Source organism: Solanum tuberosum, unplaced genomic scaffold (genome assembly GCF_000226075.1).
Source record: "Solanum tuberosum cultivar DM 1-3 516 R44 unplaced genomic scaffold, SolTub_3.0 scf00284, whole genome shotgun sequence".
Classification (NCBI taxonomy): Eukaryota; Viridiplantae; Streptophyta; class Magnoliopsida; order Solanales; family Solanaceae; genus Solanum; species Solanum tuberosum.
The window spans coordinates 329,517-341,851 of record NW_006239212.1 but is presented as its reverse complement, the minus strand read 5'-3'; the positions used below and the strand labels follow the sequence as shown (position 1 = coordinate 341,851).

Below are 12,335 nucleotides of genomic sequence, written 5' to 3'. Positions count from 1 at the left end.
CGGTGGGTGGTTTGCTTAATGTTGTTCCAGCTTGGAACTGGCCGGAAATGGAGAAGAAATGTCTTGTTGTCGTCACCGAAAAGTAGAGGAAAATGGGTTGTTAATATTTTCTGCTAGCTTGATGTCGTTTATGGTTTTTGGGGGTTTTGAGTGGTGGTTTCAGGTGGTCATTTGGAGGTTGTTTTTGGTGGTGTTTAGCCGGAAAACGGAGAAAATGAATGGGGATTGCCGGAGCTTGATTTGGGGTTTTAATTTGGTATAAATGGGTTGGGTTCGGATTAAAAAGAGAAAAAAAATGGGTTATTTAATTGAAATTGAGTAATTTTAGTTGATTTGGGTTTTCCATCCAATTGAGGGGTAAATTTGGTGAAATTAGTAACGGGAGGGGTAAAATTAACTTCATTTTAACGGCGAGGGTAAAGTCAACTAATAAAACAAAGTTGAGGGGTATTTTTGACCCTTTTCCCTTTTTTCAATGTCTCTTTTTCCTTTGTACTTGAATGAAATATAGCTGCCAAAATGTTCAACCAATAAATAACCAGAAATGACGATTATTTACACATTCATAACCCTACAATTATTAAGAAATAACCACAACATGAAAAACAAAACAAACTTTCCAATATTGAAGAAACTAATTGAAAAGATAACAAGAAAAACACTAATTAAACATCCCAGTTACAATAAATACACAAGGGCTCTTCTCGACAGTACTCAAAAACTCTTTTTAAGTCTTCGTTACTCAAACTAAAAGATAATTACATGTAACCGTTCATAACATACTCTTCTTCAACTTAGAAGAGGAAACCATCGTTCGCGAAGATCAGAGTGATAAGAAATCATGAAGAGTAGAAGCACAAGGAGAAATCCAACTCCCCAAGGAGTAGCACCAGCTCTATGAAATGAGTCTTGTTCAGGCAAAGGAATATTGAAGATGAGAGATTTTTCAAAGTTGGAAAGTAAGTGAACAATTAATAGTAGTATTAATGGAGACAACATGAGAAGAAACTTGAATTGATCCATAATGCCTTCAAAGATAGACTCATAGTTGATGTACCATGTAACACTTACAAACATGAAGAGAACAAGAAAGAAGAAACATAAATGTATTGAAGGTGGATGTGATGATGAGTAATTATCTCCCATTTTTTGGAACTTTAATTTGCTTCAAAGTGTGGAAAGAAGAGTTTGATTTTCTTCAGAATGAGACTTGTTTGGTTTTGGAGTAGGCTTACTATGGCTTTTATAAAGGTCTAAATCTCATGTGGTGTTGTCTTTTTTCCTTTATTTGACTAGATACTAAATGAGTTTTTTTCATTTTTCTTTAAGCATTTAATTTTTGAACTCACTATCTCAATTATTTTGAATTAGTATCTCATGTATTTTGACTCATTTTTAAAAAAGGAAAATACTCCCTTTCGGGAACTTTCCTATTTTCAGAGCTCGAACACCATATTTTTAACTAAGAGCATATTGGCCATTGGGATCTTATCCATCCCATCACATTTCGGATGATAGATATTCCTTGTCTCAATTAATGTGTCATATTTAAAAAAAATTACCGTTTTACCCTTAATTAGATAATTTAAAGCTGCATTTAGATTACCATCTTTTTAAAAAAAATTATTAAACTTTGTGTCATCTTAAATAGTGCCAAGTAAATTGAAGCGGAGAAAATATAATTAATAGGGAAAAAGGATAAATATACCCCCGAACTATTGTAAATGGTATGTAGATACCCTCCATCATACTTTTGGGACACTGGTGCCCCTGTCACCCAAAAACTAGAGCATATATGTCCTTCACTCTAACGGAAGACTAAATAGGGACACGTGGCACAATCTTATCCGTCGATCCAATATTTAATAAATGTCGATCGGTGGATAAGATTATGACATGTGTATGTCCGTTAGTATAAAGGGTATATATGCTCTAGTTTTTTAACGACAGGGGCACCAATGTCCCAAAAATATGACGGAGGATATCTGTATATCATTTATGATAGTTTAGGGGTATATTTGTCCTTTTTCCCTAATTAATATAGGAGAGGAGACTTTTTTAAATTTAGTGTTAGCTTTGGGTGCATTGTACGTAGGACTTTTACTTTTTGACGTTCCATTAATATTTGTCCAACTGGCCGGTGAGTTTTTTATGGTCAAGACATTTATAAAATATAGTACTAATTAAATATGTATCTAACTGACATATGTCACCGACCAGAACCAGAACTTGACATGGACCTCTTTATGTTTACTTTTTAATTGTTATAATGTCAGTTTATTTACACTAAACTTCATTTGTCCTCCCTCAAGTTCTTAAAATTGTAAAAAAGAAAAAAACTTTGATTATTTATATAGTGATTAAGTTCATGGAGACATGTTAATCCCTTTGTTGAGACTCCAAACTATGTAGATATATATTTAATATGAATATTGAAAGAAAGAATACATCAATTTGAAGTAAAAGAAAGATAAATTAATTATATCATTCATGTTCATGATCTACTTACTTTGCTTCCATTTTAATTAAGTACTATAAAATTTTCAAAAATCTATAGAGGTCTTCCTAATATTTCTTTTTAGTTTTTCCTAGTTTTAGTATTAGAGGGAGTGGGGAGGGATTTTTTATATACAAAATTTTGAGATGGGTGACCATCTTTATGTCTTTTTTGTGCTTGATGTAAGTTAAGTCACTACTAAAAAAAATCTTACTTTTCTGTCGAAAATGTTTAGTGGTTATTTTCACTGATATTTTAATTGAATTGGTGAGGAAAAAAATAGTACTATAATATTTACATACGAAAAAAATAGAAATTATCCTACTATTTTAGTAATTCGCTTTCCACTATGCATTTTTTCAACGTACTAATTCAATAAGAATCATACTTTGTAATACAAAAAATTTCACTTATTCACGATTTTAAAAAAAATCTTTAGTTTTTGCCGTTAATACGCCATATGAAGTTTTGTTAAGATAAGAACACTTCCCTTGCCTTATTTTTGTCACAACTCCTTTATTTTTTTTGTTTTTGTCTTGCCCATTAACAAATGGGATCTCGACACGAATTTTAATGGAGCATTCAGTTAGACTAGATCTACGGTGTGGTTTTTTCTTTTTTAATCATTTTATATTATATTATACTTATTGAATAACACCAAACCTTGTACATCATAGATTTGATAATTTGATTAATGTAAATAATTCTGTTGTAATTTCCTTAACAAGCACTAGAATCTTATGTATTTAAAATGGTTAAAAAATTCTATCTAAGCTAAACTTATCTATACGTCTCTTGTAATTAGTTGAAGTGGAAAGATGACGAATAATTTTTAGCGACAATGAATATACACATTAACAAAAAGTGTTAAAATATTTATCGACATCAAATCTAATATCGCGAGTTCAAAATCAAAAATAAAATAAATTATCAAAAATTTCAAAAGGACAAACAAATTGAAGGTGAAACCAAAAGGACAAAAATGCAGAGCCCCACATGCCTTTCATTAGACGCCATGAACGGCTTTAGCTGATGAAGGAGGCACATGACGACGACTTGTGCCTTACCTCAAAAAAAAACGGCTGACATTTTCATTTTTTCATCTAATTATTTTTCATTTTTTTAGCTATTTTAATATTTTAGTTATTTAAACATTTTTCTAATTTCATTATTGTAATATACACCTTGTTTGGATGGTTGTATTGCATTGTTAGTCTAAATATAATGTTTGTTTTGATTGCTATTTAAATTATATTGTATCGTTTAAATCTATCGTTAGATAATGATACGATACAATAGAATTTAAATAACAAACATTGTATTTAGATACTCTATTGTTAGAAATTAATGAACCAAATTATTGTCCACTTCGACCCGACTCCCTTCTAGTCCATTTCGAAGCTTAGCCAAGATAAATTCGTGAGGCCCAAAGTTGCAGCACAACGGACATTATTAGTTGGGCCTGGAGCGGACCACGACATTGTCTCTTCTAGTGAAAAAATGAAAAAACCCGGCCTCTACTTTTGCATATCTATATGTATTACTTCCTTCATTTCAATTCATTTATCCTACTTTCATTTTAATCCGTTTTAAAATGAATGTCTTTTTCGTTTTCTATTATCAATTTAATTTCAATATGATACGTTCAAGATCATATGATTAAAGAATATTTTGATACATTTTTTTATTTAAAATCACAATATAAGAATTTTCTTTTACTTTCTTAAACATTATGTCTAAGTCAAAACAAACCAATTGAAACAAAGTGATTAGATTATTCTAGGCGATTTAACAAGTTAAATTGCACAACAATTTAATTTGATCCACATAATAAGTGGAAGATGACATCATATGCATGCTCAAATGTTGTCATGGCTAAATTTAGGCAACACAAACCAATTATGATGACAAGAAGAAATTCAGGTGGTCCAGGTTTAATTGGTTTACATCCTATAGTGGGTTGGTAAAGTGCCCCACTTTGTATTTACACCTACATTCCCATCCTTAATTGAAAACTGAAAAACAAATTAGTGTCTTGTTTCTTGCTACAAAATTAGTGGTTCTTGGAATCTTCCATAATAAAGCCAACAATTCTTAGACAAAAGAAAGAAAAAGGTCTGAAAATGTTAGAGTGAGTACTTTTCAACCACTACAACTTGTTAAGTAATACACTATTTCCTTAAACCCTCATCCAAACACCTGGCTAGTTTTGGTTCGAGGAACTTAGATATTATTGGAGGCAGTGGCGGAGCCAGAATTTTCAATAAGGGGGTTCAAAATTTGAAGAAATAAACACACCAAGTAGTCGAAGGGGGTTCGACATCTACTATATATACTTAAAAAATTATTTTAACCATGTCAAAATAATATAACTTTCCGCTGGACCCTAAAGATAAGGTGGCTCCACCACTAATTGAAGGTATGAGTATCCGAAAAAAAAAGAAGGAAAGTCACATTTACGATGTGAGACCTTTTAAAAAAATATCGTATAAATTTACCCTAAAATGGACGGTATTGCCACCATGTTACGACTAATTTGGACCGACTTAGCCCAACTAAATATTACATTCTAGAAGTGGCTCAATGGCGAGTGACAATAATGATTATATATACGAAATTACACTAATGACCTTAAAATGAATAGTCTTAAAACTTTTGACATCCGCTTGCCTCCAAAATTTGTTGATGTTGAAATTTTGTCCGAGGCAATCGGGGTCAAAAGTTCAAGACGTCTCCTTGAAAACATTTTTTTTTTTTGTAAAGGAACCTATTATTTAAGAGCCAAAGGAATGTTCATCTTTTTTCCACTTATCACAAAAACTACTAAAAAGGCAAAAACAGAGTTCAAGACACCTCAGTTCCCTCTATAAACATTTCAATATGGTTTCTTGCACCATGAAATATCAGTTGAGATTGGTGTTGTTCTTCATATTATGTGTATTTGGAAATTCAGATACAGAAAAGGACAAAGAAGAGTGTACACAATCATTGATTGGTTTAGCAACATGTTTGCCTTATGTTGGAGGTAATGCACCAGCTCCTACACCAGATTGCTGTACTGGATTGAAACAAGTGTTGAAAGCCAGCAAGAAGTGTCTTTGTTTGTTAATTAAGGATAGAAATGATCCTGATTTGGGACTTCAACTCAATGTTACACTTGCTTTAACACTCCCCTCTGTTTGTAAAGCCCCTGCTAACATCTCTGAATGCCCTGGTAAGTACGCCTGTTTTTAGCTCGTAGTTTCAGTATCATTTATTGTATTAGTAAGGGGCGAATGGGGTTGTGTGTACAATAGCTTTCTTATTTTTCTCTCGATGGCTTCAATATAAGTAATTTGAGAGATAAGAGGAAAGCCCCTCTTTCGAATTTAAAGATGTAACACAAATAATGACTCTCTCACCGGGATGTAATGGGTTACTTTTAAGTTTTTCTTACTTAGTGGAAGGCATGCTGAACTCTGTCTCAACTAAATGAAATTAACGATCTGAAAGAGTTCACGATCTTATCAATAAGGTTTTAATCTTTTGAAATATGTGGCCAGAAACAAGTCTGTATTTATAAATCATTTTATTATGAGTAAAATGGAAAGTTTAAATTTTAATTGTTACTTATAAATATAGAAATATGTCATTCTTTTTTTAACAACTCTAAAAGAAATAGTAGCACATAAATTAAGACAAAGAAAGTAGTAAGAAAAACCGTTTTTCATCAAGTTATCTTTGACACTTTTTGATGATATATGCAGCACTTCTCCACTTGCCTGCAAATTCACCAGAGGCTCAAGTATTCTATCAAATTGCTAATAATTCAAGCAGCATTGCTGGCAGTCCATCTGCACATAGCCCCATTCCTTCTGGTAAGTTATACTACTACATTTCTTTTACAAAATTCTGAAAAATTGGTGATTCAGGCGATTCAACTTATACACACTGACAACGTAATACTGTAATTTATACACTATCAATGTATTAATATAACTTGTATCAGGTAACCTGTCTTAATTATATCTAATTATATGATTATTCCACTTTTTTAAAACATTACTTGTAGTTATCGTTTACATGACGTAATAGTGTATAAATTATTCTATATAGTCAAATATATAAAGGTTAAACACTTTTCTGTTTTTGTGTTGCAATTTTTTTTTTGCAGTTGGATCTAGTCCCACAGGTGCCCCTGCTGGTGCTCCTAAATCTGCTGGTTGTCATATTGGAAAGAGATGGTTTGGATTAGAAGCAATTGTTGGTGTAGTCCTTCTTTGGTCTTTAACTTCAAATTTCTTCATATGATGAGTCTAATAACCTTATTTGTATCATAATAATTAAATCTATCATTTTGTTAAATGGATGATCCTTGTATTCTTGTGTGTCCTTCTAATTTGATATTTATTCACTAATATTTTCTCAGAGTGATACATTGAGGGCAACTTTGTCCAAAATCTCAAACAGTTGCCATTCTTCAACTATATTATAAAGGGTGGCTATATTGTTTTCTTATATTATACATGTCAAAAAAGTGACCAACCCATGCTATTTTTTTTCAATAATACATGCGCTTAAGTTTGATCTACGACATGGGTGAATCACACAAATAGATCATTTTGCGCCGCTCCGACACCTTTTATAACCTAGCTAAACAGTATAATTTTCGAACGAGCATAATATGGCTCCACCACTGCCTTCACCCATACCCCATGTTTAGGTTATATAGCAGTGGCCTATTTATATTTGCTCAAACTAGAGTGCAGGTGTTTAATATGAGTGTGAATTTAAAGGTCGAATTTTTTATGATTTAAATTTGAAGATTTGGGGAAACAGATTCATGTATGAATGTTAATAATAATTCAATAATTTAAAAATAGAGTTATAAAATCTTAATTATGAAATGCTATGTAAAAAAAACTTGAGGAGAATATAGTAGTAACATTTTACCAACTAACTTTTCTTCTACAAAATGAGTAATCAAGTTTGGCAGTATTCAACAATTTTAGTTCAAATCCTATATTCATATTTCGTACTAACAATTCATAAAATATAGTAGTAACATTTTACCAATTATACATTTAAAACTCACTAACTTCTAATAACTAAATTCAGAACTCATAAACTTCAAATCTTGAAATCGCTTCTAATGGCTAAAATTTACAACTCATAAACTTCAAATCCTGAATTCGTTTTTGCGAAGTATCTTGCTGCATCTAGTATAGACAATTTTTTGTTTCACTATTCCCCGATATACTGAAAGACCAGCCAAGAAATTGCATAGTCCTGTTGTGCCAGGGATAGGCAGAATTGGAGAAGTGGTATATCAGTTTATTAATATCACAATTATTCTAGTGCAATTTCATAAAAAGTTGGAGTATATATAACATTGGCTTCTTGTTTGTAATAGGAAAACTTGAATCAGCAAGCGCAATAATTGGGGGAAAAAACACTGTTTCAATCATCATAAAGGAGTAATAAATAATTGAAAGTTGACAACATACATTAAGTTTTAATAATATTTTTGATTCTTGTCCATGTCAAATACATTGATACTACTGTGTCTGTTTGTCAATGGAAATAACATATGCATTTCATCAAACAGCAAAGACTTTATTAATTTAGCATCTTTGCTACTATTATATGTTTTGTACTGTTGTTATAAGAACAGATTTCAGATTTTTCGAAGTGAATTTGAATTCTCGGAGTTTACTTATTCCATCATGATTGGAAGCAATGTGGAAAATGAAGAAGCAAAGCCATTGGGAAGATGGTCTGTTTTAGCATATGGTGTAGGGCATGTGCTTAATGATATAACATCAACCTATTGGTATACTTATCTCTTGCTCTATTTGACCAGTATTGGAATGCCTCCAAAGTAAGCATATACACACACTCTTGCAAATCTTGACTCAGTTTTGTATGAACATCTTGTTGTAGCTAGTTTAGGTAATATTATTCTTTCTTTGTTTTGCTATTCTTTTTTTTTTTTAAATCCCTAACGAGAGAATTTCATTATGAAGATTTGAACCTGAGACGCCTGATTAAAGGTGGAGGGACTTAATTTTACCATTTCATGACAACCTTTGGTAGCTTTTGTTTTGTTATTTCAATATTTCGTTGGGAAAAAAATGAATATTAAAAGGACTTAAAGTCGGTATAAAGACGAGAGGGAGTTGCTCGAATGGTAAGCACCCCTCACTTTCAACCAGAAGGTTGCGAGTTCGAGTCAGCAAGGGAGCAAAAAGGGGTGGGAGCTCCTAGGGAGGGTAAAAAAAAAAAAAAATCGGTATAAAAGAGTTTTGTATAATTTTGCTACTACTTCTTGTGAGTTGTGACAAGGATTTCATGAATTTGATGATGTAGTGAATATTGATGTACACCGAGAAGTGTGGAAAGGGAAGTGTAATGTTTAGAGCATCATTTAATCAGAAGATACCTGATTTCAGGGCTTACAAAGTCTTGGATCGAGTTAGTCTACGAGTGGCTTTAGTACACTGGTTTAAACTTCATTATGAGATTGGTTGATTTGACACTTCATTTTGTTCTATTTCACAGACAAGTTGCAGCTCTTGCAATTACAGCGCAATTCACCGATGCAACGATGACCATAATTGCTGGAGAACTGGTATTTTTTTCCTTGAGATCCTTCTTTTTTCTTTCATTAGAAAAGCATGTAATGTAATATCATGAGAAGTTGTTATATATGTTTCACTTCAAGCTTTTGATATGCATGAGAAAATTGCTGATCATGAATTGCTTTTTTTTTTTTTTTTTCATTCTCTCAACAGATAGACAGATTTGGACATTTCAAAATATGGCATGCTGTGGGGACTGTTCTTGTCTCTGCTGCATTTTCTTCGTTTTATTGGGGCGTTTGCGTTCCTTGCAAAATTATTGGGATCGATACGCCTCTTGTGCAAATGATTGGATATTATATGTTTGATATAATCTTCAGTGGTGGATGGTCTTGTACTCAAGTATCACATATGTAATCATCTCAACTTTTGTGTTCGTTTTATATTTACTACAGAATCATTCGATTATTTGGCTAAAATGATAAATGTGTTCTACATTTTCTTGGCCTTCTTTGTTGAAGGGCAATGGTGAATGGCCTTACCCTGGATCAAACAAGCAGAGTGGCATGTGTCAGCTGCCGTAATGCTTTTACAATGGTTGCTACTCTGTTGCACCATTCTTTGCATAACTCTCTTACATGCATTTCATCTCAATATAGACAAAACTAACCTTTTACCTCTTGTCTTGTTACTGTGAACCAATAATTGGGAAGGTCGCAAGCCTAATCGTATATGGAATTGGATTTTTCATCTTCAATTCATCCGTGAAACAAGTTGAAATCAAGGAGCAGGTACATTGAATACCAGAAGTTCTCCTCTATCTGCATGAGCACGTGATTTGCGTTAATGTATTTTACCATTCATGTTTGCAGTACCACTTGTTGGCAACTATCACAGTATTGATCGGATGCTTCTTTGTAATTTTATTTCATCTTGGAACTAAAGAGCCTAGGTTTGTTATCTACTCAGGCCCCTTTTTAATTTGGAAGGCTCGAATGTACTTCATTAATGAGGAAACAAATTACAAGGTTAAGCATCTTTTGTGCAGGGTGAAACAAGTATCTCACACGACAAATCCTCGTGGTTCTTCTTGGAAGCGATGGTTGAAAAATGGCCTATATTATAGAGTAGCTAGCATTTATGTGTTAACTAGAGTTGTAACGAATATATCACAGGTAACTATAATTTTCTTCCAGCTTCTTTAAGTTATATGTTATTGATCGTTCACATATGTAGTAGTTCTCTGTTCTAAGTTTCTGTTTTGTCTTTGTTATCTCAGGTGTTTCTTGCTCTCTATGTAATTAGTGATCTACACATGAGCCAATCTTCCAAGGCTTTGGTATGATTTGTTATCGAGTTGAATAAAATTGACAACACTTATATCTTCCAATTAACTAATGCTAATCGGGCTGAGTTATTATGTAATAGGTTCCTGCCATCATCTATTTGTGCAGCTTCATTACATCTATCTTGCTCCAGGTTCTCTTTCTCTATGGGGTTGTTCTACATTTGGTCTTCACTTTTTGCCTGTTCCTTGTTTCCATAACCTAAGCTATTATACTGGTTGCATGTAGGAACTCGAATGGAGCAGTCACAGGTTGAAGGCCATCTTTTCAGTAGGAGGCTTCCTGTGGCTATTTTGTAGTGCAGTAGTACTCTCCCTACCGATTAACATGAACATTTTTATGTACATCTTGTCCGTGGTTATTGGAATCGCCAATGCCTTCATGATGGTAAGCTGCAGTTCAATTATTTTGTACCTCAAATTTAACATTGTTGTATTGGTAATCTTCAAGCTAACTCATCCAAGAAAGTGCACTCAGGCTCCTAATCGCGATGTTTCTATTTGCTTTGTGGTTAACAGGTAACTTCAGTAGGCATGGAAAGTGAGCTAGTTGATAAAGAAGTTGAGGGATCTGCTTTCGTTTATGGATCATTAGGCTTTGTGGAGAAAGTATTGTGTGGGGTAATGCTGTACATTCTAGAATCATACGAAAGTAAGCTATATCTTTCGTTCACTTCAAACGTCTGCATATCATGAATGAAATTTAAATCTTTGACATGGAAGTCTTCACCCTTATGTAGGTGTAACACCAGCAGCGTGCAATCCAGCATATCCTTGTTTCACAGTAACGCGATTTTCATTGGGATTCATTCCGGGAGTTGCTGCATTAGCTGGAGTCATAGTTACATGTTTTACAAAGTTCAGAACTTCACATCCAGACCCCTTGGCAGAACCTTTGTTGGCATAGTGATAAGCCAAAAGCTCTATTTCTTTGTATTGTAATTGGTGGACCTAAGCAATGGTTATATTTTTTTCCCTTCAAAATTGGATAATGGGTACGTCCTTCTACCCTTCTCTACTTAAATATCAGACATTTGTCTAGAACAGGATTTGAACTCATGACATGAGCCTAATCCACACATCACGCGCTGGCTATTACCATTAGACCAAAGCCATGGCCCATGGAGGCAAGCAATGGTTATATATTGACAATGCCAGACCCACTGCAATATAAATGGCAACAAATCTAGTCCACCATGAGAACATGTGATTGTCATTATATTCGTAAACTTCTTGTTGAAGTCTTCAATATATCAATTGACAAACCTCTTTACAAAAGCAATGACAAGGAGTCGACATCAATTCCTATTATCTAAATTAATTAGTGCAATCACAAGGAGTTTATATATAAAAAATCTTTTGTTTACTGCCTCTGTCCAAAAATAGTTGTCCACTATACTTGTTCACTTTATGAAATTAATGGATAACGTGACGTGTATAAAAATGAGCTAATGATCTCCTTTTATAGAAGAAATTTGCAACTGCAATCATTCACAATATGACAAAGTTGTGCCACCGAAAGTTTTCAATTGTTGTGTTTCTCAACATTTGTTGTCATCTACAAATTTACCAACCATTAACAATTACATGCCGTAATTGTTGAAAGTCAATATAGGGGGTTGGACTCCACAGATAGTACCTATCTATATTGCATCAAAATCTTTGGAGATTAAACCTTAATACGTTCAAACTCCATAATCGTGTCTAGCGTTCAAAATGTTTAAACCGTTTTTGAAGTTTGAATATTTCTTAAAATTTCAAATTCTCGAACTTTTCAAATTCAAATAAATGCACTTCATGAGTTGATAACTTTCTATTTTTCAAAGTTTAGAATTTTCTCCTTTTTACACTTTTACTTGTCAAAGTTTTGAGTATTCTATATTTATTTTAGTTAGAAATCAGGGCCGGCTCTTGCCTTTGTAAAATAAGGCTT

At 33.1% G+C, this 12,335-nt stretch overlaps 2 protein-coding genes across 2 annotated transcripts; both read left to right on the top strand.

Annotated features, from left to right (window-relative positions):
* Window positions 1-5,257: 5,257 nt before the first annotated feature.
* LOC102592056 (protein YLS3-like) lies at window positions 5,258-6,860 on the top strand. The gene is made up of 3 exons (XM_006359077.2): window positions 5,258-5,711; window positions 6,244-6,354; window positions 6,651-6,860. Exons 1-3 carry the CDS (start codon window positions 5,378-5,380, stop codon window positions 6,785-6,787), a joined length of 582 nt encoding a protein of 193 aa, XP_006359139.1. The 5' UTR covers window positions 5,258-5,377; the 3' UTR covers window positions 6,788-6,860.
* Window positions 6,861-8,071: 1,211 nt separating this feature from the next.
* On the top strand, window positions 8,072-11,616 carry LOC102591715 (major facilitator superfamily domain-containing protein 12-like). The gene is made up of 12 exons (XM_006359076.2): window positions 8,072-8,357; window positions 9,038-9,107; window positions 9,271-9,470; window positions 9,579-9,654; window positions 9,771-9,848; window positions 9,930-10,009; window positions 10,106-10,232; window positions 10,337-10,396; window positions 10,486-10,536; window positions 10,632-10,790; window positions 10,922-11,054; window positions 11,143-11,616. The coding sequence occupies exons 1-12, from the start codon at window positions 8,203-8,205 to the stop codon at window positions 11,307-11,309; spliced, it is 1,356 nt and encodes a 451-aa protein (XP_006359138.1). The 5' UTR covers window positions 8,072-8,202; the 3' UTR covers window positions 11,310-11,616.
* The last annotated feature ends 719 nt before the right edge of the window (window positions 11,617-12,335 follow it).